The sequence below is a fragment of the Anomaloglossus baeobatrachus genome, chromosome 2 (assembly GCF_048569485.1).
Source record: "Anomaloglossus baeobatrachus isolate aAnoBae1 chromosome 2, aAnoBae1.hap1, whole genome shotgun sequence".
Taxonomy (NCBI): Eukaryota; Metazoa; Chordata; class Amphibia; order Anura; family Aromobatidae; genus Anomaloglossus; species Anomaloglossus baeobatrachus.
The window spans coordinates 519,755,367-519,779,141 of record NC_134354.1 but is presented as its reverse complement, the minus strand read 5'-3'; the positions used below and the strand labels follow the sequence as shown (position 1 = coordinate 519,779,141).

General features: G+C 47.2%; 1 protein-coding gene across 2 annotated transcripts in view; it reads left to right on the top strand.

Moving 5' to 3' along the window:
* Positions 1-2,136: 2,136 nt before the first annotated feature.
* Positions 2,137-23,775, top strand: part of CBLB (Cbl proto-oncogene B) — a 258,520-nt gene continuing 236,881 nt past the window's right edge. Inside the window, exons 1-2 of one of the 2 annotated variants that reach the window (XM_075336570.1) lie at positions 2,137-2,554; positions 10,182-10,214. In XM_075336570.1, the coding sequence (XP_075192685.1) occupies positions 2,357-2,554; positions 10,182-10,214 (231 nt within the window). In that variant the 5' untranslated portion in view covers positions 2,137-2,356. The remainder of the gene's footprint in view (positions 2,555-10,181; positions 10,215-23,775) is intronic. The other variant, XM_075336571.1, reaches the window with a different exon arrangement.

The following is a 23,775-nucleotide window of genomic DNA, read 5'->3' as shown; positions in this document are numbered from 1 at the left end:
CATTTTATACTGGTGACGGTGTATACTTGGCATGTATTTTATATTGGTGATGGTGTACGCTTGGCATACATTGTATAATGGTGACGTATACTTGGCATACATTATATACTGTGATGGTGTACACTTGGCGCATACATTGCATATTGGTGACAGTGTACCCTCGGCATACATTATATACTGGTGACAGTGTATGTTTGGCATATATTTTATACTGGTGACGGTGTATACTTGGCATCTATTTTATACTGGTGACGGTGTACGTATGGCATACATTGTATACTGGTTACAGTGTATTTCTTGGTATACATTGAATACTGGTGATGGTGTATACTTGGCATACATTGTATATTGGTGATGGTGTATGTTTGACATACATTTTATACTGGTGACGGTGTACACTTGGCATACATTGTATACTGGTGGTGGTGTATACTTGGCATACATTGTATACTGGTGATGGTGTACACTTGGCATACATTGTATACTGGTGACGGTGTATACTCGGCATACATTGTATATTGGTGACGGTGTATGTTTGACATTCATTTTATACTGGTGACGGTGTATGTTTGGCATACATTGTATACTGGTGATGGTGTATACTTGCCATACATTGTATACTAGTGACGGTGTATACTTGGCATACATTGTATACTGGTGACGGTGTACACTTGGCATACATTGTATACTGGTGACGGTGTACACTTGGCATACATTGTATACTGGTGACGGTGTACACTTGGCATACATTGTATACTGGTGACGGTGTATACTTGGCATACATTGTATACTGGTGACGGTGTATACTTGCCATACATTGTATACTGGTGACGGTGTATACTTGGCATACATTGTATACTTGGCATACATTGTATACTGGTGACGGTGTATACTTGGCATACATTGTATACTGGTGACGGTGTACACTTGGCATACATTGTATACTGGTGACGGTGTACACTTGGCATACATTGTATACTGGTGACGGTGTATAGTTGGCATACATTGTATACTGGTGACGGTGTACACTTGGCATACATTGTATACTGGTGACGGTGTATACTTGGCATACATTGTATACTGGTGACGGTGTATACTTGGCATACATTGTATACTGGTGACGGTGTACACTTGGCATACATTGTATACTGGTGACGGTGTATACTTGGCATACATTGTATACTGGTGACGGTGTATGTTTGGCATACATTGTATACTGGTGACGGTGTATGTTTGGCATACATTGTATACTGGTGACGGTGTATACTTGGCATACATTGTATACTGGTGATGGTGTATACTTGGCATACATTGTATACTGGTGACGGTGTATACTTGGCATACATTGTATACTGGTGATGGTGTATACTTGGCATACATTGTATACTGGTGACGGTGTATACTTGGCATACATTGTATACTGGTGACGGTGTACACTTGGCATACATTGTATACTGGTGACGGTGCACACTTGGCATACATTGTATACTGGTGATGGTGTATACTTGGCATACATTGTATACTGGTGACGGTGCACACTTGGCATACATTGTATACTGGTGATGGTGTATACTTGGCATACATTGTATACTGGTGACGGTGTATACTTGGCATACATTGTATACTGGTGACGGTGTACACTTGGCATACATTGTATACTGGTGACGGTGTATACTTGGCATACATTGTATACTGGTGATGGTGTACACTTGGCATACATTGTATACTGGTAACGGTGTATACTTGGCATACATTGTATACTGGTGACGGTGTACACTTGGCATACATTGTATACTGGTGATGGTGACTTTTGTATCTGACAGAGATAATGTTTGGATGGAGCCTTCACAACAGATCAGGGCATGACATGGACATGTATTAGGGAATTGCTATGCATGCAGTTTCCTGGATCTATTACTCCTAATAAATAAGTACACCTCCAGCACAGCGGGGAGAGGGCACTAAACACAGGTGCTGGCACTCAGGAAAGTCCCGGAGCTGGCAGAGGTGGGCAGCACTTGTGTGAGTGGCCGGCTCCTGGGCACCATCTGTGTGCCTGCCCTCCCCGGGTGGCGCCCCCCTAAATGCCCTCCCCCTCATTCTGGCTTCGGCTGAGGGACACTAGAAGGAACTGGCGCTTTAAAGGGGCCGTGCACGCTAAAACCAAGCCTGCTGTTCCCATCCTCCTCCTCCGGTGACCTCACTACGGCTCAGCCTGCAGCTCTGCTGAGAAGGAGAGGAGGGGAGAGTCCTGGAGCCCGGCAGAAGGGGCACACTCACGGGTCTGCTGGCAGCGGCCACTCCTGCCCTCTGTGCCTGTGGAGAGTCGCCCTGAGGCCGGCCTTCTGCCTCCACCATGGCCAGCAGCGGGGGCAGCAGCAGTGCGATCAGTAGCGCCCCGACCGGGCGGGTCCTGGGGGCCCGGAGCGCCAACCCCCGCAAGGCCCGGATCCAGGGCTTCATCGATGCCATCCAGGACGCCGTGGGACCCCCGAAACAGGCGGCGGCCGACAGGAGGACCGTGGAGAAGACCTGGAAACTGATGGACAAAGTGGTAAGAGGGCGGCATGTGCCATCACCCCCTGCCCCTGCCCCTCTCTGGGAAAGTTTATTAACCAGTGCGCTGCCAGGAGGAAACTTTATGTAGTGTAATGGGGAGGCCATGGGGGCACTGCCAGTGTAGAGGGGGACTGACAGCAGCCCATGGACCTAGGGCACCTCCATCCACTACACGTGATGATCGTCTGTGGGCTGCCAGTGATCAGAACTACTACATGTGACAAGTGTGTGTAATACTCTGTACTGCGTGACCACTACTGTGTGCGCTATAGGCAATAACTGTGCAATACACTGTATACTACATGACCACTACTGTGTGCGCTATAGGCAATAACTGTGCAATACTCTGTATACTACATGACCACTACTGTGTGCGCTATAGGCAATAACTGTGCAATACTCTGTATACTACATGACCACTACTGTGTGCGCTATAGGCAATAACTGTCTATAATATACTGTATACTACATGACCACTACTGTGTGCGCTATAGGCAATAACTGTCTATAATATACTGTATACTACATGACCACTACTGTGTGCGCTATAGGCAATAACTGTCTATAATATACTGTATACTACATGACCACTACTGTGTGCGCTATAGGCAATAACTGTATAATACCATGAATACTACATGACCACTACTGTGTGCGCTATAGGCAATAACTGTCTATAATATACTGTATACTACATGACCACTACTGTGTGCGCTATAGGCAATAACTGCAATACACTATACTACATGACCACTACTGTGTGCGCTATAGGCAATAACTGTCTATAATATACTGTATACTACATGACCACTACTGTGTGCGCTATAGGCAATAACTGTCTATAATATACTGTATACTACATGACCACTACTGTGTGCGCTATAGGCAATAACTGTGCAATACACTATACTACATGACCACTACTGTGTGCGCTATAGGCAATAACTGTCTATAATATACTGTATACTACATGACCACTACTGTGTGCGCTATAGGCAATAACTGTGCAATACACTATACTACATGACCACTACTGTGTGCGCTATAGGCAATAACTGTCTATAATATACTGTATACTACATGACCACTACTGTGTGCGCTATAGGCAATAACTGTCTATAATATACTGTATACTACATGACCACTACTGTGTGCGCTATAGGCAATAACTGTGCAATACACTGTATACTACATGACCACTACTGTGTGCGCTATAGGTGATAACTGTATACTACATGACCACTACTGTGTGCGCTATAGGCAACAACTCTATAATACTCTGTATACTACATGACCACTACTGTGTGCGCTATAGGCAATAACTGTGCAATACACTGTATACTACATGACCACTACTGTGTGCGCTATAGGCGATAACTGTATACTACATGACCACTACTGTGTGCGCTATAGGCAATAACTGTGCAATACACTGTATACTACATGACCACTACTGTGTGCGCTATAGGCAACAACTCTATAATACTCTGTATACTACATGACCACTACTGTGTGCGCTATAGGCAATAACTGTCTATAATACTCTGTATACTACATGACCACTACTGTGTGCGCTATAGGCAATAACTGTATACTACATGACCACTACTGTGTGCGCTATAGGCAATAACTGTATACTACATGACCACTACTGTGTGCGCTATAGGCAATAACTGTAAACTACATGACCACTACTGTGTGCGCTATAGGCAATAACTGTCTATAATACTCTGTATACTACATGACCACTACTGTGTGCGCTATAGGCAATAACTGTATACTACGTGACCACTACTGTGTGCGCTATAGGCGATAACTGTCTATAATACTCTGTATACTACATGACCACTACTGTGTAATAATAAAAGTTTCCACTACATGTGATAATGCCACTTTCCATGGTATGCGGTAACTCCTAGCCATTACATGTAATAATAGCAGTATTCCTTGTATGTGACAATAAAAGAATCCGCTACATGTGATTATTATTACCGTATATGTAGTGGAAGATATCTATCCATTTACCATTCATGTGTTTACTCTGTCCCTCCACCACATGTGATAACAGTATCCACGCCATGTGATAACTATTGGATAGATGTGCTTACTCCGTCCCTCCATTCCATGTGATGATAACAGTATCCATTCCATGTGATAACTATTGGATAGATGTGCTTACTCCGTCCCTCCACCACATGTGATCACTATTGGATAGATGTGCTTACTCTGTCCCTCCACCACATGTGATCACTATTGGATAGATGTGCTTACTCTGTCCCTCCACTCCATGTGATAACTATTGGATAGATGTGCTTACTCCGTCCCTCCACCACATGTGATCACTATTGGATAGATGTGCTTACTCCGTCCCTCCACCACATGTGATCACTATTGGATAGATGTGCTTACTCTGTCCCTCCACTCCATGTGATAACTATTGGATAGATGTGCTTACTCCGTCCCTCCACTCCATGTGATCACTATTGGGTAGATGTGCTTACTCTGTCCCTCCACTCCATGTGATCACTATTGGATAGATGTGCTTACTCTGTCCCTCCACTCCATGTGATCACTATTGGATAGATGTGCTTACTCTGTCCCTCCACTCCATGTGATAACTATTGGATAGATGTGCTTACTCCGTCCCTCCACCACATGTGATCACTATTGGATAGATGTGCTTACTCCATCCCTCCACTCCATGTGATCACTATTGGATAGATGTGCTTACTCTGTCCCTCCACTCCATGTGATAACTATTGGATAGATGTGCTTACTCCGTCCCTCCACCACATGTGATCACTATTGGATAGATGTGCTTACTCCGTCCCTCCACTCCATGTGATCACTATTGGATAGATGTGCTTACTCCGTCCCTCCACTCCATGTGATCACTATTGGATAGATGTGCTTACTCCGTCCCTCCACTCCATGTGATCACTATTGGATAGATGTGCTTACTCCGTCCCTCCACTCCATGTGATCACTATTGGATAGATGTGCTTACTCCGTCCCTCCACCACATGTGATCACTATTGGATAGATGTGCTTACTCCATCCCTCCACTCCATGTGATCACTATTGGGTAGATGTGCTTACTCCGTCCCTCCACCACATGTGATCACTATTGGGTAGATGTGCTTACTCCATCCCTCCACTCCATGTGATCACTATTGGATAGATGTGCTTACTCCGTCCCTCCACTCCATGTGATAACTATTGGATAGATGTGCTTACTCCGTCCCTCCACTCCATGTGATAACTATTGGGTAGATGTGCTTACTCCGTCCCTCCACTCCATGTGATCACTATTGGATAGATGTGCTTACTCTGTCCCTCCACTCCATGTGATAACTATTGGATAGATGTGCTTACTCCGTCCCTCCACTCCATGTGATCACTATTGGATAGATGTGCTTACTCCGTCCCTCCACCACATGTGATCACTATTGGATAGATGTGCTTACTCCATCCCTCCACTCCATGTGATCACTATTGGGTAGATGTGCTTACTCCGTCCCTCCACCACATGTGATCACTATTGGGTAGATGTGCTTACTCCATCCCTCCACTCCATGTGATCACTATTGGATAGATGTGCTTACTCCGTCCCTCCACTCCATGTGATAACTATTGGATAGATGTGCTTACTCCGTCCCTCCACTCCATGTGATAACTATTGGGTAGATGTGCTTACTCCGTCCCTCCACTCCATGTGATCACTATTGGATAGATGTGCTTACTCTGTCCCTCCACTCCATGTGATAACTATTGGATAGATGTGCTTACTCCGTCCCTCCACTCCATGTGATAACTATTGGATAGATGTGCTTACTCCGTCCCTCCACTCCATGTGATAACTATTGGATAGATGTGCTTACTCCGTCCCTCCACTCCATGTGATCACTATTGGGTAGATGTGCTTACTCCGTCCCTCCACTCCATGTGATCACTATTGGATAGATGTGCTTACTCCGTCCCTCCACTCCATGTGATCACTATTGGGTAGATGTGCTTACTCCGTCCCTCCACTCCATGTGATCACTATTGGGTAGATGTGCTTACTCCGTCCCTCCACTCCATGTGATCACTATTGGATAGATGTGCTTACTCCGTCCCTCCACTCCATGTGATCACTATTGGGTAGATGTGCTTACTCTGTCCCTCCACTCCATGTGATAACTATTGGATAGATGTGCTTACTCCGTCCCTCCACTCCATGTGATCACTATTGGGTAGATGTGCTTAGGCTATGTGCGCACGTGTGCGTATTACATGCAGTTACGCTGTGATCTGCAGCGCAGCGTAACTGCATGCGTCCTGCGTCCCCTGCATAATCTATGGAGATTGTGCAGGGGCCGTGCGCACGTGGTGTCTTAGAGCGCAGCGCTTCGGCTGCTGCCCGAATCGCTGCGTTCTAAGAAGTGACATGTCACTTCTTCCGTGCGGTTTGCATGCTGTCTATGGCAGGAGCTGCAGGCAGAGCGCACGTTCTCTGCCGGCACTATGCGCTTCAGAACGGGGCTTTTCAGCTGCGCTCTGAAGCGCACCTTTTAGGTGCGGTGCAGAACGCACACAAGCACACATAGCCTTACTCTGTCCATCCATGTGATAATAACAGTATCCACCACATGTGATCACTATTGGGTAGATGTCCTCTCTCCGTCCCTCCACTCCATGTGATCACTATTGGGTACATGTCCTCTCTCCGTCCCTCCACTCCATGTGATCACTATTGGGTACATGTCCTCTCTCTGTCCCTCCACTCCATGTGATCACTATTGGGTACATGTCCTCTCTCTGTCCCTCCACTCCATGTGATCACTATTGGGTACATGTCCTCTCTCTGTCCCTCCACTCCATGTGATCACTATTGGGTACATGTCCTCTCTCTGTCCCTCCACTCCATGTGATCACTATTGGGTACATGTCCTCTCTCTGTCCCTCCACTCCATGTGATCACTATTGGGTACATGTCCTCTCTCTGTCCCTCCACTCCATGTGATCACTATTGGGTACATGTCCTCTCTCTGTCCCTCCACTCCATGTGATCACTATTGGGTACATGTCCTCTCTCTGTCCCTCCACTCCATGTGATCACTATTGGGTACATGTCCTCTCTCTGTCCCTCCACTCCATGTGATCACTATTGGGTACATGTCCTCTCTCCGTCCCTCCACTCCATGTGATCACTATTGGGTACATGTCCTCTCTCCGTCCCTCCACTCCATGTGATCACTATTGGGTACATGTCCTCTCTCCGTCCCTCCACTCCATGTGATCACTATTGGGGTACATGTCCTCTCTCTGTCCCTCCACTCCATGTGATCACTATTGGGTACATGTCCTCTCTCTGTCCCTCCACTCCATGTGATCACTATTGGGTACATGTCCTCTCTCTGTCCCTCCACTCCATGTGATCACTATTGGGTACATGTCCTCTCTCCGTCCCTCCACTCCATGTGATCACTATTGGGTACATGTCCTCTCTCTGTCCCTCCACTCCATGTGATCACTATTGGGTACATGTCCTCTCTCTGTCCCTCCACTCCATGTGATCACTATTGGGTACATGTCCTCTCTCTGTCCCTCCACTCCATGTGATCACTATTGGGTACATGTCCTCTCTCTGTCCCTCCACTCCATGTGATCACTATTGGGTACATGTCCTCTCTCCGTCCCTCCACTCCATGTGATCACTATTGGGTACATGTCCTCTCTCCGTCCCTCCACTCCATGTGATCACTATTGGGTACATGTCCTCTCTCCGTCCCTCCACTCCATGTGATCACTATTGGGTACATGTCCTCTCTCTGTCCCTCCACTCCATGTGATCACTATTGGGTACATGTCCTCTCTCTGTCCCTCCACTCCATGTGATCACTATTGGGTACATGTCCTCTCTCCGTCCCTCCACTCCATGTGATCACTATTGGGTACATGTCCTCTCTCTGTCCCTCCACTCCATGTGATCACTATTGGGTACATGTCCTCTCTCTGTCCCTCCACTCCATGTGATCACTATTGGGTACATGTCCTCTCTCCGTCCCTCCACTCCATGTGATCACTATTGGGTACATGTCCTCTCTCCGTCCCTCCACTCCATGTGATCACTATTGGGTACATGTCCTCTCTCCGTCCCTCCACTCCATGTGATCACTATTGGGTACATGTCCTCTCTCTGTCCCTCCACTCCATGTGATCACTATTGGGTACATGTCCTCTCTCTGTCCCTCCACTCCATGTGATCACTATTGGGTACATGTCCTCTCTCTGTCCCTCCACTCCATGTGATCACTATTGGGTACATGTCCTCTCTCTGTCCCTCCACTCCATGTGATCACTATTGGGTACATGTCCTCTCTCTGTCCCTCCACTCCATGTGATCACTATTGGGTACATGTCCTCTTTCTGTCCCTCCACTCCATGTGATCACTATTGGGTACATGTCCTCTCTCCGTCCCTCCACTCCATGTGATCACTATTGGGTACATGTCCTCTCTCCGTCCCTCCACTCCATGTGATCACTATTGGGTACATGTCCTCTCTCTGTCCCTCCACTCCATGTGATCACTATTGGGTACATGTCCTCTCTCTCTGTCCCTCCACTCCATGTGATCACTATTGGGTACATGTCCTCTCTCTGTCCCTCCACTCCATGTGATCACTATTGGGTACATGTCCTCTCTCTGTCCCTCCACTCCATGTGATCACTATTGGGTACATGTCCTCTCTCTGTCCCTCCACTCCATGTGATCACTATTGGGTACATGTCCTCTCTCCGTCCCTCCACTCCATGTGATCACTATTGGGTACATGTCCTCTCTCTGTCCCTCCACTCCATGTGATCACTATTGGGTACATGTCCTCTCTCTGTCCCTCCACTCCATGTGATCACTATGGGGTAGATGTCCCCTCTCTGTCCCTCCACTCCATGTGATCACTATTGGGTACATGTCCTCTCTCTGTCCCTCCACTCCATGTGATCACTATTGGGTACATGTCCTCTCTCTGTCCCTCCACTCCATGTGATCACTATTGGGTACATGTCCTCTCTCTGTCCCTCCACTCCATGTGATCACTATGGGGTAGATGTCCCCTCTCTGTCCCTCCACTCCATGTGATCACTATTGGGTACATGTCCTCTCTCTGTCCCTCCACTCCATGTGATCACTATTGGGTACATGTCCTCTCTCCGTCCCTCCACTCCATGTGATCACTATTGGGTACATGTCCTCTCTCCGTCCCTCCACTCCATGTGATCACTATTGGGTACATGTCCTCTCTCTGTCCCTCCACCACATGTGATATCGCCACTTTCCATGGCGTGCGGTCTCTCCCTGACATGTGCTGCTCCTTTATCCACGGCACATCATATTCAGCTGTGAGGGGGTTGTGCTCTGTATATAAACACTGACGGAGTGGGAAGTTGTGGGATGATGATTTACAATAATTATGGGCTGGAGCTGTACGGGGTGCTCCGGCCATATGGCTTCCTTTGCTGAGAGTTTGGAAACATGTGGAGGGGTTATTACTGGTTTGGATGGATTTGATCTCACTATAGCATCACTGAGAGAGGGAGGTAAGGCCTACACCTCACAGGGTGCCCTCTTCTTTTTCAGGGTATCTGCTGCCAGGCACTGATGGGCTGTGAGGTGAGTGAGCTGGAGTATCTGACCCCTATTTACCTGTTAGGATCAGAGGGCTAACATATCGGCCCCCGCCTTCTGCAAAGTCGGTCAAATATAGATGAAGGTGCTTGTCCTTTAGGCTGCTTTCACACATCCGGTTTTTGCAGTGCCGCTCAATCCGGCTCAAAAACCTTTGCAACGGTTGCGGCGAAAAAAACGGATCCGTTGCATAAGTTTTTCCATGCAGCCCGTCCGTTTTTTGCCGGATACGGCTTGATATTGACCATGCGCAGTGCAAAAAAAACGCATCCGGCGTCCATAGGCTTGCATTGTAAATCGCGCCGGATCCGGCACAATGCGTTTTTTTCGCCGCACAAAAAAACATGCCAGGCAACGTTCCATCCGGCCGCCGCATGGGCTAAATATGCTGCATCCGGCAAAAAAACAGACGCAGCGCAAGGCCATGCGGCACAATACGGAGCTAATGCAAGTCTATGCAGAAAAAAACGCAACCGGCGGCAAAAAAAACACGGTTGCGTTTTTTCTGCAAAGCGCCGTATTGTGCCGCTCAGCAAAAAACGGATGTGTGAAAGCAGCCTTATACAGGTGTACACGTAACCTAGAAATATCTGGGGTCGGTTTTCTATATCTTCTCCCTATTTTCCACATGGCTGATTTATCGTCAGAGCATCTATGAGACTAATAACCCTAGTGGGCACATCTGTGGGGGCCAACATTGCCTCGTGCACAATCTGATGCCCTCGCGAGGGGCCATGTGTCTGATCTCTGCAGGTGGGACCACGCATTTGTCACCAGTAACCTTTTATGCATTGTCTATTGACACATGGGGCCCTTTAAATGTAAATTGCTGTTTAAGCTTATGATGGAGTGTAAGGGTACCTTCACACTTAGCGATGCAGCAGCGATCCGACCAGCGATCTGACCTGGTCAGGATCACTGCTGCATCGCTACATGGTCGCTGGTGAGCTGTCAAACAGGCAGATCTCACCAGCGACCAGTGAACAGCCCCCAGCCAGCAGCGACGTGCAAGCGACGCTGCGCTTGCACGGAGCTGCCGTCTGGAAGCTGCGGAGACTGGTAACTAAGGTAAACATCGGGTATGGTTACCCGATGTTTACATTAGTTACCAGCGCACAGCTGTGTGTGCAGGGAGCAGGGAGCCGCGCACACTGAGCGCTGGCTCCTTGCTCTCCTACCATAGCTACAGTACACATCGGGTTAATTAACCCGATGTGTAATGCAGCTACATGTGCAGAGAGCAGGGAGCCGCGCACACTGCTTAGCGCTGGCTCCTTGCTCTCCTAGCTGCTGTACACATCGGGTTAATTAACCCGATGTGTACAGCAGCTACATGTGCAGAGAGCCGGAGCCGGCAGCACAGGCAGCGTGAGAGCTGCAGAGGCTGGTAACTAAGGTAAATATCGGGTAACCACCTTGGTTACCCGATGTTTATCTTGGATACAGCTTACCTCAGCTGTCAGACGCCGGCTCCTGCTCCCTGCTCGCTTCATTTGTCGCTCTCTTGCTGTCACACACAGCGATCTGTGTGTCACAGCAGGAGAGCGGCTTTGAAGAAAACGAACCAGGGCTGTGTGTAACGAGCAGCGATCTCGCAGCAGGGGCCAGATCGCAGCTCATTGTCACACACAGCGAGATCGCTAATGAGGTCACTGCTGCGTCACAAAAAGCGTGACTCAGCAGCGATCTCGGCAGCGAGCTCGCTGTGTGTGAAGCACCCCTTAGTTGCTGTCTTGTATGCCAGCTCTAATTGCATGTGCGGGTCCCCCGGTACAGATAGTGCCTGCGGACCCCCGGAGGCTCAAGCTTCACTTCATGTTCCTCAGCTTCAGACGCGGACACGTCACATTGATTGGTTTAGTGATAGCTGATGCTTGCTCTTATGTTGTCAGCTCCTGATGATAATCCTACAGCCCCATATACAAAGTACATGAATACAGGACCTAAATTCTCCTATGTGGTACATGAGCAGTCAGCCGCATGCTCCTCTCTGGACCTAATGTAGAGGATGAGTGTTACTGTCATTTCCAGAGCCCGGGCGATAAGTCACTTTTTTACTTGGGATCAGAAAACTAAGCGCTATCTCCATTTAAAGGGGTTTTCTGGTTTGGTAAGCTCCTTTTCGCTAGCTTATTAGTAGGGTTCCTTCTCATAGTGTCCCTTCCACCGGAGCAGCGTGCCCCTCTGGTCTTATTGATTTCCCCAGTTATGTAAAGCTTCATTTCTCGTAGTTGTTGATGGGTTCCTCCACAGTTGCTCCTTATCTCAGGGGAGGGGGATAACTGTAGAATGACACCTCCAGGTTGTCATTACCATACTGTTTCTGAAATACCCAATGCTCACCCAACCATTGGCTCCTGGTGCGTGTACCAAAAGGTGGCTCTCATTTATCTGATGAGAGCCAAGAGTGTCCTTTTGGCCTACGTTAGGCATACCTTCTATTTTCTTAAAAGCACCACTCCACCATTTTTTTTTTTTTTTTTTTTTAAAGCCCTGGAATGGTGGTTGAAATGTAAGGCTATGTGCACACACTGCGTCTTTTTGACGCTGCGTTTTTGTGCGTTTTTGGCCGCTAAAAACGCACAAAAACGCACCTGCGTCGAAAAAACGCGGCAAAAAAAGCACGCGTTTTGCCGCGATTTGGTGCGTTTTTTTGCTGCATTTTACTGCGTTTTTGCTCACTGCGTCTTTATGCGTTTTTTATCAGTGAACAAAAAAAAAGGTCTGATGTCATTTCCTTCTTCAATGTGTTCTTCATTCTCCACTAGTGTATGCAGAAGAGCAGACAGCTGCAGAACTACAAGGCTCAGCATATTCCATCCAATAGTGTATGCAGGAGAGCAGACAGCAGCTGCAGAACTACAAGGCTCAGCATGCTCCATCCAGGACTATATGCTTGAGGGAGAGTCAGGGGGTGCAGACCTACAAGGCTCAGCATCCTCCTTCCAGGACTGTATGCAGGATTTCTTTGCCCCCCCAAACAAAAAAAATGACGTGGGCTTCGCCATATTTTTGTATACTAGCCGGGTACAGCAGGCAGGTACGGGCTGCCCCCAACCCCCAGCTGCCTATTTGTACCCGGCTGGGAACCAAAAATATAGGGAAGCCCTTTTTTTTTAAATTATTTCATGAATTTCATGAAATAATTTAAAAAAAAAATGACGTGAGCTTCGCCCAATTTTTGAGTCCAGCCGGGTACAACTAGGCAGCTGGGGATTGGAATCCACAGTGCAGGGTGCCCATGCTTTCTGGGCACCCCCGCTGTGAATTGCAGTCCCGCAGCCACCCCAGAAAATGGCGCTTTCATAGAAGCGCCATCTTCTGGCGCTGTATCCAACTCTTCCAGCTGCCCTGAAGCCGGGTGGCTAGCTAGGTAATAATGGAGTTAGGGCTAGCTGTATATTATCAGCTAGCCCTAAGCCCGAAATTCATGGTGTCACGCCAATATTAGACATGGCCACCATGAATTTCTAGTAAAGATAAAAAAAAAACACAACACAGAAAAATATTTTTATTAGAAATAAAACACAACACAATTAGTGACTCCATCTTTATTGAAATAAAGAGCCCCCCCCCTCCGCAGTAATCCTGGGTCAGGGTCCCGCGCCGTCCAATCCGGATCCAATATCATCTGATCGGTTTGCTGGAAGGCATACCGATCAGATGATGTGTCAGGATCAAGTGCCTGAATCCCATCACACATCAGCTGATTGTATAAAAGCCGGTTATACAATCAGCTGATGCATCGGTGCAAAAAAAAAAAAAAAAAAGTAATACTCACTGATGTGCTGATTACCGGCAGCTCCTGCAGCGATGGGGCGGGAGTCTGATCCCCTCCGATCGCTGCAGCAGCTGCCGGTAATCAGGGATGAAGTCTCCTGACGCATCCGCTGATACCGGCCGGGCGCCCGCGTCACCGCGATACTTACGATCAGCTGATGCGTCAGGTGACTGCATCAGGTGATCCATCGCCAGGTCCTGCATCCATCGGAGGTTTCCCGGCCGTCTGCACACAGCCGGAGCGGGGGTGGCGATACCGTGAGAGGAGATGGGAGCGGGCATGGCACCGGGACCCTGCAGACAGGTGAGTATAACTTTTTTTTTTTTTTTCTACTGTTAACTTTTGTTTTCGCAGCCGCTTCCACCTCCTGCCTGTACATGGCGCCGCACGGCAGCATACATGCACAGGACGGGAGGTGGACGTGGCGGTGACGGTACCGGGAGGATTCACGCTTCTGTATATACTGACAGAAGGAATCCTCTTCCTGTACACGTCACTTTACTACCCACCTCCTGCGTTTATAGCTGCGTTTTTGGTCTTCAAAACGCACCAAAACGCAGCTATTTGCGTTTCTCATTGCGTCTTTCAACATCCCATTGAACTCAATGGATGAAAAGCGCAGTGAAAAACGCGGGAATAATTGACATGCTGCGTTTTTGTGGTCACCACAAAAACGCAGCTGAAAAAAAACGCTGTGTGGGGACAGCAAAAATGAAAACTCATAGACTTTGCTGGGGAAGCAAAATCATGCAGTTTTGAGGCCAAAAACGCACCCGAAAAACGCGCAAAAACGCCGAGAAAAACGCACTGTGTGCACATAGCCTAAGTGTCCCCGTTCCTTTAATTACCATGCGGCGTTTTCATCCTTTTTTAGTGTCGCTCTGGTCCCACGATGCCATCTTGTGCCCGTAGCTTCTGACTGGCCGAAAGTGGGATCCTTACGTCACAAGAGCTACGGTAAATACAAGTCTATGAAAGCCATAATGAGGCTGTCATAGACTTGTATTCAATTGTGACTTCCGATGTGCTTCATCAAACACTGGAGCTGTCGGCAGGTCACAAATTGCCAGAGACCAGAGTGACGCTGGAAACAGATGAAGACGCCGGCAGGTGAGTACAAGACAGGAGGCAGGGGTCTGACATTTAAAGCACCACTCCAGCACTGAAATAAAAACAAACAAACAAAAAACAAAACACTTGGGTAGTGCATTCCCAGGGTATAGCATTTTTACTATTATGACGTATGGCTGACATTAGCCACTCTACGGCTTCACAGTGGCACATATTAGAGGTATACATTGTGTATTACTCCCCAGTGTATACCAGCTTCACACTGGCACATATTGGAGGTACAGTGCCTTGTGAAAGTATTCGGCCCCCTTCAATTTTTCAACCTTTTCCCACATTTCAGGCTTCAAACATAAAGAGAAAAATGTTAATGTTATGGAGAAGAATCAACAACAAGTGGGACACAATTGTGAAGTTGAACAAAATGTATTGTTTATTTTAAACTATTATAAAAAATAATAAACTGAAAATTGGAGCATGCAATATTATTCAACCCCTTTAAGGTAAGACTTTGTAGCGCCACCTTTTGCTGCAATTACAGCTGCAAGTCGCTCAGGGTATGTCTCTATCAGTTTTGCACATCGAGAGACTGAAATTCTTGCCCATTCTTCCTTTGCAAATAGCTGGAGCTGAGTGAGGTTGGATGGAGAACGTTTGTGAACAGCAGTTTTCAGCTCTTTCCACAGATTCTCGATTGGATTCAGGTCTGGACTTTGACTTTGCCATTCTAACACCTGGATACGTTTATTTGTGAACCATTCCATTGTAGATTTTGCTTTATGTTTGAGATCATTGTCTTGTTGGAAGACAAATCTCCGTCCCAGTCTCAGGTCTTTTGCAAACTCCAACAGGTTTTCTTCAAGAATGGTCCTGTATTTGGCTCCATCCATCTCCCATCAATTTTAACCATCTTCCCTGTCCCTGCTGAAGAAAAGCAGGCCCAAACCATGATGCTGCCACCACCATGTTTGACAGTGGGGATGGTGTGTTCAGGGTGATGAGCTGTGTTGCTTTTACGCCAAACATATCGTTTGGCATTGTGCACAAATACCTCGATTTTTGATTTCATCTGACCAGAACACCTTCTTCCACATGTTTGGTGTGTCTCCCAGGTGGCTTGTGGCAAACTTTAAACAACACTTTTTATGGATATCTTTGAGAAATGGCTTTCTTCTTGCCACTCTTCCATAAAGGCCAGATTTGTGCAGTGTACGACTGATTGTTGTCCTACGGACAGACTCTCCCACCTCAGCTGTAGAACTCTGTAGTTCATCCAGAGTGATCATGGGCCTCTTGGCTGCATTTCTGATCAGTCTCTCCTTGTTTGAGATGACATTTTTGAGGGACGGCCGGGTCTTGGTAGATTTGCAGTGGCATGATACTCCTTCCATTTCAATATGTTCGCTTGCACAGTGCTTCTTGGGATGTTTAAAGTTGTGGAAATCTTTTTGTAACCAAATCCGGCTTTAAACTTCTCCACAACAGTATCACAGACCTGCCTGTTGTGTTCCTTGGTCTTCATGATGCTCTCTGTGCTTTAAACAGAACACTGAGATTATCACAGAGCAGGTGCATTTATACGGTGACTTGATTACGCACAGGTGGCTTATATTTATCATCAGTCATTTAGGACAACATTGGATCATTCAGAGATCCTCAATGAACTTCTGGAGTGAGTTTGCTGCACTGAGAGTAAAGGGGATGAATAATATTGCACGCCTCACTTCAGTTTATTCTTTCTTAAAATAACTTTAAAATAAGCAATAAATTTCGTTCAACTTCACAATTGTGCCGCACTTGTTGTTGATTCTTCACCATAACATTAAAATTGTTATCTTTATGTTTGAAACCTGAAATGTGGGAAAAGATTGAAAAATTCAAGGGGCCGAATACTTTCGCAAGCCACTGTATATGTTGTGGATTACTCCCCAGTATATACCGGCTTCACAGTGGCACATATTGGAGGTATATGTTGTGGATTACTCGCCAGTGTATACCGGCTTCACAGTGGCACATATTGGATGTATATGTTGTGGATTACTCCCCAGTGTATACCGGCTTCACAGTGGCACATATTGGAGGTATATGTTGTGGATTACTCCCCAGTGTATACTGGCTTCACAGTGGCACATATTGGAGGTATATGTTGTGGATTACTCCCCAGTGTATACCGGCTTCACAGTGGCACATATTGGAGGTATATGTTGTGGATTACTCCCCAGTGTATACCGGCTTCACAGTGGCACATATTGGAGGTATATGTTGTGGATTACTCCCCAGTGTATACTGGCTTCACAGTGGCACATATTGGAGGTATATGTTGTGGATTACTCCCCAGTGTATACTGGCTTCACAGTGGCACATATTGGAGGTATATGTTGTGGATTACTCCCCAGTGTATACCGGCTTCACAGTGGCACATATTGGAGGTATATGTTGTGGATTACTCCCCAGTGTATACCGGCTTCACAGTGGCACATATTGGAGGTATATGTTGTGGATTACTCGCCAGTGTATACCAGCTTCACAGTGGCACATATTGGAGGTATACATTGTGGATTACTCGCCAGTGTATACCGGCTTCACAGTGGCACATATTGGAGGTATACATTGTGGATTACTCGCCAGTGTATACCGGCTTCACAGTGGCACATATTGGAGGTATACTTTGTGGATTACTCGCCAGTGTATACCGGCTTCACAGTGGCACATATTGGAGGTATATGTTGTGGATTACTCCCCAGTGTATACCGGCTTCACAGTGGCACATATTGGAGGTATATGTTGTGGATTACTCCCCAGTGTATACCGGCTTCACAGTGACACATATTGGAGGTATACTTTGTGGATTACTCGCCAGTGTATACCGGCTTCACAGTGGCACATATTGGAGGTATACATTGTGGATTACTCCCCAGTGTATACCGGCTTCACAGTGACACATATTGGAGGTATATGTTGTGGATTACACCCCAGTGTATACCGGCTTCACTGTGGCACATATTGGAGGTATACATTGTGGATTACTCCCCAGTGTATACTGGCTTCACAGTGACACATATTGGAGGTATACATTGTGAATTACTCCCCAGTGTATACCGGCCTCACAGTGGCAGATATTGGAGGTATTTGTTGTGGATTACTCCCCAGTGTATACTGGCTTCACAGTGGCACATATTGGAGGTATATGTTGTGGATTACTCCCAAGTGTATACTGGCTTCACAGTGGCACATATTGGAGGTATACATTGTGGATTACTCCCCAGTGTATACCGGCTTCACAGTGACACATATTGGAGGTATACATTGTGGATTACTCCCCAGTGTATACTGGCTTCACAGTGGCACATATTGGAGGTATATGTTGTGGATTACTCCCCAGTGTATACTGGCTTCACAGTGGCACATATTGGAGGTATATGTTGTGGATTACTCCCCAGTGTATACCGGCTTCACAGTAACACATATTGGAGGTATATGTTGTGGATTACTCCCCAGTGTATACCGGCTTCACAGTGATACATATTGGAGGTATACATTGTGGATTACTCCCCAGTGTATACCGGCTTCACAGTGGCACATATTGGAGGTATATGTTGTGGATTACTCCCCAGTGTATACCGGCTTCACAGTGATACATATTGGAGGTATACATTGTGGATTACTCCTGCCTTGGTGTAAACAGATCCTGAATGACAGTTTATCTGGCTTCCTGCTCCGAGCATTGATAGTTACGTGGGCGTTCCACGTATATCTGGGGTAATGTGAAGGTCAGTTGGCACAAGGATACAGATAAACAATTGCTTTATGTAGGGTTATTGTGCTCCTAAAGGTCTGTGCTGTATCAGGCATTCTTCCTTTAGTAGGAGCCTTGTCTGCCCTGGAGAGGTTTGGATCCTGCCCCTTACAATGGAAATATATTGTAGGTGTGTTCTGATGATCAGGAGGTCGGCCCACATCACAGGTAGATAGCGGGGTCTGACCAGAGGTGGTAGACACTTGACTGACGTCATATGTCAGTTAGGGGTGCTTCACACACAGCGAGCTCGCTGCCGAGATCGCTGCTGAGTCACGCTTTTTGTGACGCAGCAGTGACCTCATTAGCGATCTCGCTGTGTGTGACAATGAGCAGCGATCTGGCCCCTGCTGCGAGATCGCTGCTCGTTACACACAGCCCTGGTTCGTTTTCTTCAAAGCCGCTCTCCTGCTGTGACACACAGATCGCTGTGTGTGACAGCAAGAGAGCGACAAATGAAGCGAGCAGGGAGCAGGAGCCGGCGTCTGACAGCTGAGGTAAGCTGTATCCAAGATAAACATCGGGTAACCAAGGTGGTTACCCGATATTTACCTTAGTTACCAGCCTCCGCAGCTCTCACGCTGCCAGTGCCGGCTCCGGCTCTCTGCATATGTAGCTGCTGTACACATCGGGTTAATTAACCCGATGTGTACAGCAGCTAGGAGAGCAAGGAGCCAGCGCTAAGCAGTGTGCGCGGCTCCCTGCTCTCTGCACATGTAGCTGCATTACACATCGGGTTAATTAACCCGATGTGTACTGTAGCTAGGAGAGCAAGGAGCCAGCGCTCAGTGTGCGCGGCTCCCTGCTCCCTGCTCACACTGGTAACTAATGTAAACATCGGGTAACCATACCCGATGTTTACCTTAGTTACCAGTCTCCGCAGCTTCCAGACGGCGGCTCCGTGCAAGCGCAGCGTCGCTTGCACGTCGCTGCTGGCTGGGGGCTGTTCACTGGTCGCTGGTGAGATCTGCCTGTTTGACAGCTCACCAGCGACCATGTAGCGATGCAGCAGCGATCCTGACCAGGTCAGATCGCTGGTCGGATCGCTGCTGCATCGCTAAGTGTGAAGGTACCCTAAGTCCGTTGTCCCAAAGCTAACTGCTACTTGTCGTTGTGCTGATTTGTCTCTAATCTGACTTCCCTTTGGTCGTGTGATAACGGCTTGGTGATAATGCATTGTACAGGAAGCATTACAGCATTGTCTGAGCACAAAACCTGCATCTTATATGCTGAGCCCAAGAAATAGGGGTGTACGACATCGTCCCAACTTGGGTCGATTTTATAATTTTATTTATTTTTTTGTTTTTTGAGGTTGTGTTTTACAGTATACTGCAAATATATTAACTGACCAACCCATCTGAATGCCGCATACCTCCGAACTCTGTGGCTTAGAGTGGTGTTGTGAACTACATGTACCAGAATGCCATAGTGAGCACAGGTAGACAGGGGTGGTAATAGATAGCATCACCCGACCCACATATTCCCTTCCTGTTGCACCTGTCAATTAGTGCATTGCTGGAACTTTATTTGCAAATATATCTGAAATAAAACATCCAATCTCTGAGCAAAAGGTATGGATACATTCAGCCTCCTATAACCAGTATAGCACTGGCTTTACTTTATGTATGAAAATCCTGATGGTTGGTTCCCTTTAAATAGCCATCTGTTGTTCATTTGAAAAGGATCCGTTTTTTTGCTTACTAGATCAGTTGCTGTGGGATCCACTCTTAACGGATGGTTACTGGACATGTGAACATAGCCTTAAGGCCACTTTATACGCTACAACATCGCCAATGCGATGTCGTTGGGGTCACGGAATTTGTGACGCACATCCAGCCACATTAGCGATGTCGTTGCGTGTAACCCTATGAGCGATTTTTGAATCGACGCAAAAATGTTCAAAATCGCTCATGACATGGGGGTCTCTTCTCAAATATCGCTGCTGCAGCGTGTACGATGTAGTTCGTCGCTCCTGCGGCAGCACACATCGCTTCGTGTGACGCCGCAGGAACGAGGAACCTCTCCTTACCCGCCGCCGGCCCCAATGCGGAAGGAAGGAGGTGGGCGGGATGTTACGTCCCGCTCATTTCCGCCCCTCCGCTTTGATTGGGCGGCCGCTTAGTGACGTCGTTTTGACGCCGAACGAACTGCCCCCTTAGAAAGGAGGCGGTTCGCCGCTCACAGCGACGTCGTAGGGCAGGTAAGTAGTGTGACGGGTCCGGGCGATGTTGTGCGTGGCGCACAGTGCAGCGATGTTGTGCAGTGATGTTGTGCAGCGATTTTCCCGTGTCGCACAACCGATGGGGGTGGGTACCCACGCTAGCGATATCGGTACCGATATTGCAGCGTGTAAAGTGGCCTTTACACTTGAAGCATGCAATTACTAGTGGACATCCAATCCTCATATACAGGAACATAGCTGAAAGCCAGAAAAGTGTAGAGCTGATGGCTATCTTCCCAGACTCCCCTATGCACATGTACACTCCGTTTGGTTGAGTGTGCATGTTTTGGCAGAGTGTTAGTGGAGATAGAATAATGACCCACTGTCTTGATGTGGCCAATCTGCTGGTAGATCAGTATTTTCCTCAATATTTGGTCAGTGAAGTTGAGGCACCTACATTAACATAAGATGGTTGGCCAGTCCCCCTGAAATCAGTAGGTCTTTTCTAATGTGTATGGGGTCCCTAAGATATCCAACCCTACTGATTAGCTTTTCTTGAGCCTATAGACCACTGTATTTTGCTGCTGGAAATGCAGCTGGATTGTCACTTTCTGCACTAGATATCGGATTAAAGGAATTTTACTGTATCTGTGGCGCCCCTGACCTGGTCAGGCACCACTGAGTACTGCACCCATGATGGGTCAGTACTTCCAGGTAATCCTAAAGGCTGGAATAGGGTGTGTACACACAGACACATAGCAACCAGGTCTCCCACACCTTGAGAGGGGACCCTTGGGTAGACTCAAGAGGGGGCTTGTCTCCACATCTCAAGGGGTGTAGTGGAGGGTCTGGGAGCTAAAGTTGCAGAGGCAGAAAGGAAAGGAGTGGAGCGAGCCAGTCTGGTAGTGGTGAGCAGCAGTTGCTAGGAGATGCAGCAGATGCACGCTCACACTAGTCAGACCCTGCACGTGGAGTAGCCGTTAGCGAGGGAGAACGGTTGTCAGTCAGAAAGACAGAGAGAGTCAGTCGAGTACGGGGACTGCTGGTGACTAGGCACGCACGGGGAACAGGTCACTTGAGTAGACGTCCATTTATTGATCTGCTAAACCTGCCGGTGAGGGGAACTACAAGTCCCTCACCAACCATCTAGAGTCCGAGCCTCAGCAGCAACGAGGGGGCCCATAAGGGGGATTGAGCCTGGAGCCATCTCACTTGGTCCACGCTGCCGGCAAACGGGCCAATAAGGGGAGAAAAGGCAGTAGAGACTTCCGTGGATGAACCCCACGGTACTTCCAAGTCAGGGGTTATCCGAAACAAGACGTGCAAGTAAGGCGAGTTAATGGTTACCCGTAGACCAGCCTGAAGGATACCGTTTCACCTGGTTTTATCGCAGCATTGCCCGGGTGCCCGGGTGCCTCACAAAAACATCTAAAGTGAGAAAAGAGCAGTTGAAAGACATTTCTGGACTCTGACTGGATTATTCCTGTATCCACTACCCTACATACCCAAGCCCCTGGGGCTAGCCTCACTCACGGGAGGCCACACCATCCGACTGCAGACTCCATCAGCCCCAGACGCTCGTTAAACCTGCAGTGGCGGTCACCCAAATCCCTAACCGCAAAACCATGAGTGGTGTCATGACACATACAATCAAAAATTACATACCTGTTGCCTTGCCAAATATACCAAAGAAGACCCTGTGGTGTCCCTGAAGGTGGAATGATGTCCCTGGACGATGACTGGGCTTCACATATAATTCAAACAAAACATATCCCATCATGCACTCACATGTTTAAAAAAAAAAAAAAATTCTAGAGTTTTCATAAGAAAATCATGGGGTTTACTTTAAAGGGAATCTGTCAGGAGATTTTTACTATGTAATCCGAAGCCAGCATGCTGTAAGGGTTTACACAGAAAGTTCAGGCATGCCTGTGTTGTCACAGTCCAATCTTTTGTTTATTTGCTATGTTTGTCTTAACAGCTGGACCCTTTCCATTGCTGTGGCTAGCTGGCACATGCCAAATTGTCCGGCTTCCCCGTCCAGCGATTGACACCTCATTGTCACTGCACAATTTCTATTGAGCGCCTGGTGTAGGCAGGACAGCTCTCTCAGCTCTGCTACATGAATAAAGCTAAAAATGCAGATTGTATCAGAAGAGCTGCAGCCAATAATCTAAGAGACACATGGTTAGATTCGGAATCTCCTTGCCTACATCATGCTGCTCTCAGATGAGGTAGCAAAACCTGCTGACAGATTCCCTTTAAGTAAAGCCACGCGTTTCCTACTCTGTAAATTGTCCCTGGTGCTTGGTGCTATTTGAGGGCCCTTCACTTGCTTTCTGCATGATCTATTTTTCATTTTTTGGTGTTTTTTGGGTTATCCAGCCGTATTCCAATACATTTTAAAAGTATTTTCTATCTTTACTTTTTCCATTTTTTTTTTGTTTATATACTCCCCTGAAAAGTTTTTCTACCAATTTTGATACATTCTTCTATGGTTATGTGAGTAATTTCCTATATATTTTGTATCTCATTACATTTTGGATAGTAGCTCCTGGAACCCTCTCCAATATGAAGATTTCTACCATAATCGTTACATTTCTGGCAGCGATCTGCTCGGTATATTCTGTAACACATAAATGGTGGTTCCTCTCCAGAAATGACATATGTTGCAGAAATTGCTAGAACATTTCAAATATTTCTGTAAAGAAATGCCTTGTCAGCATGGGAAATACTGACA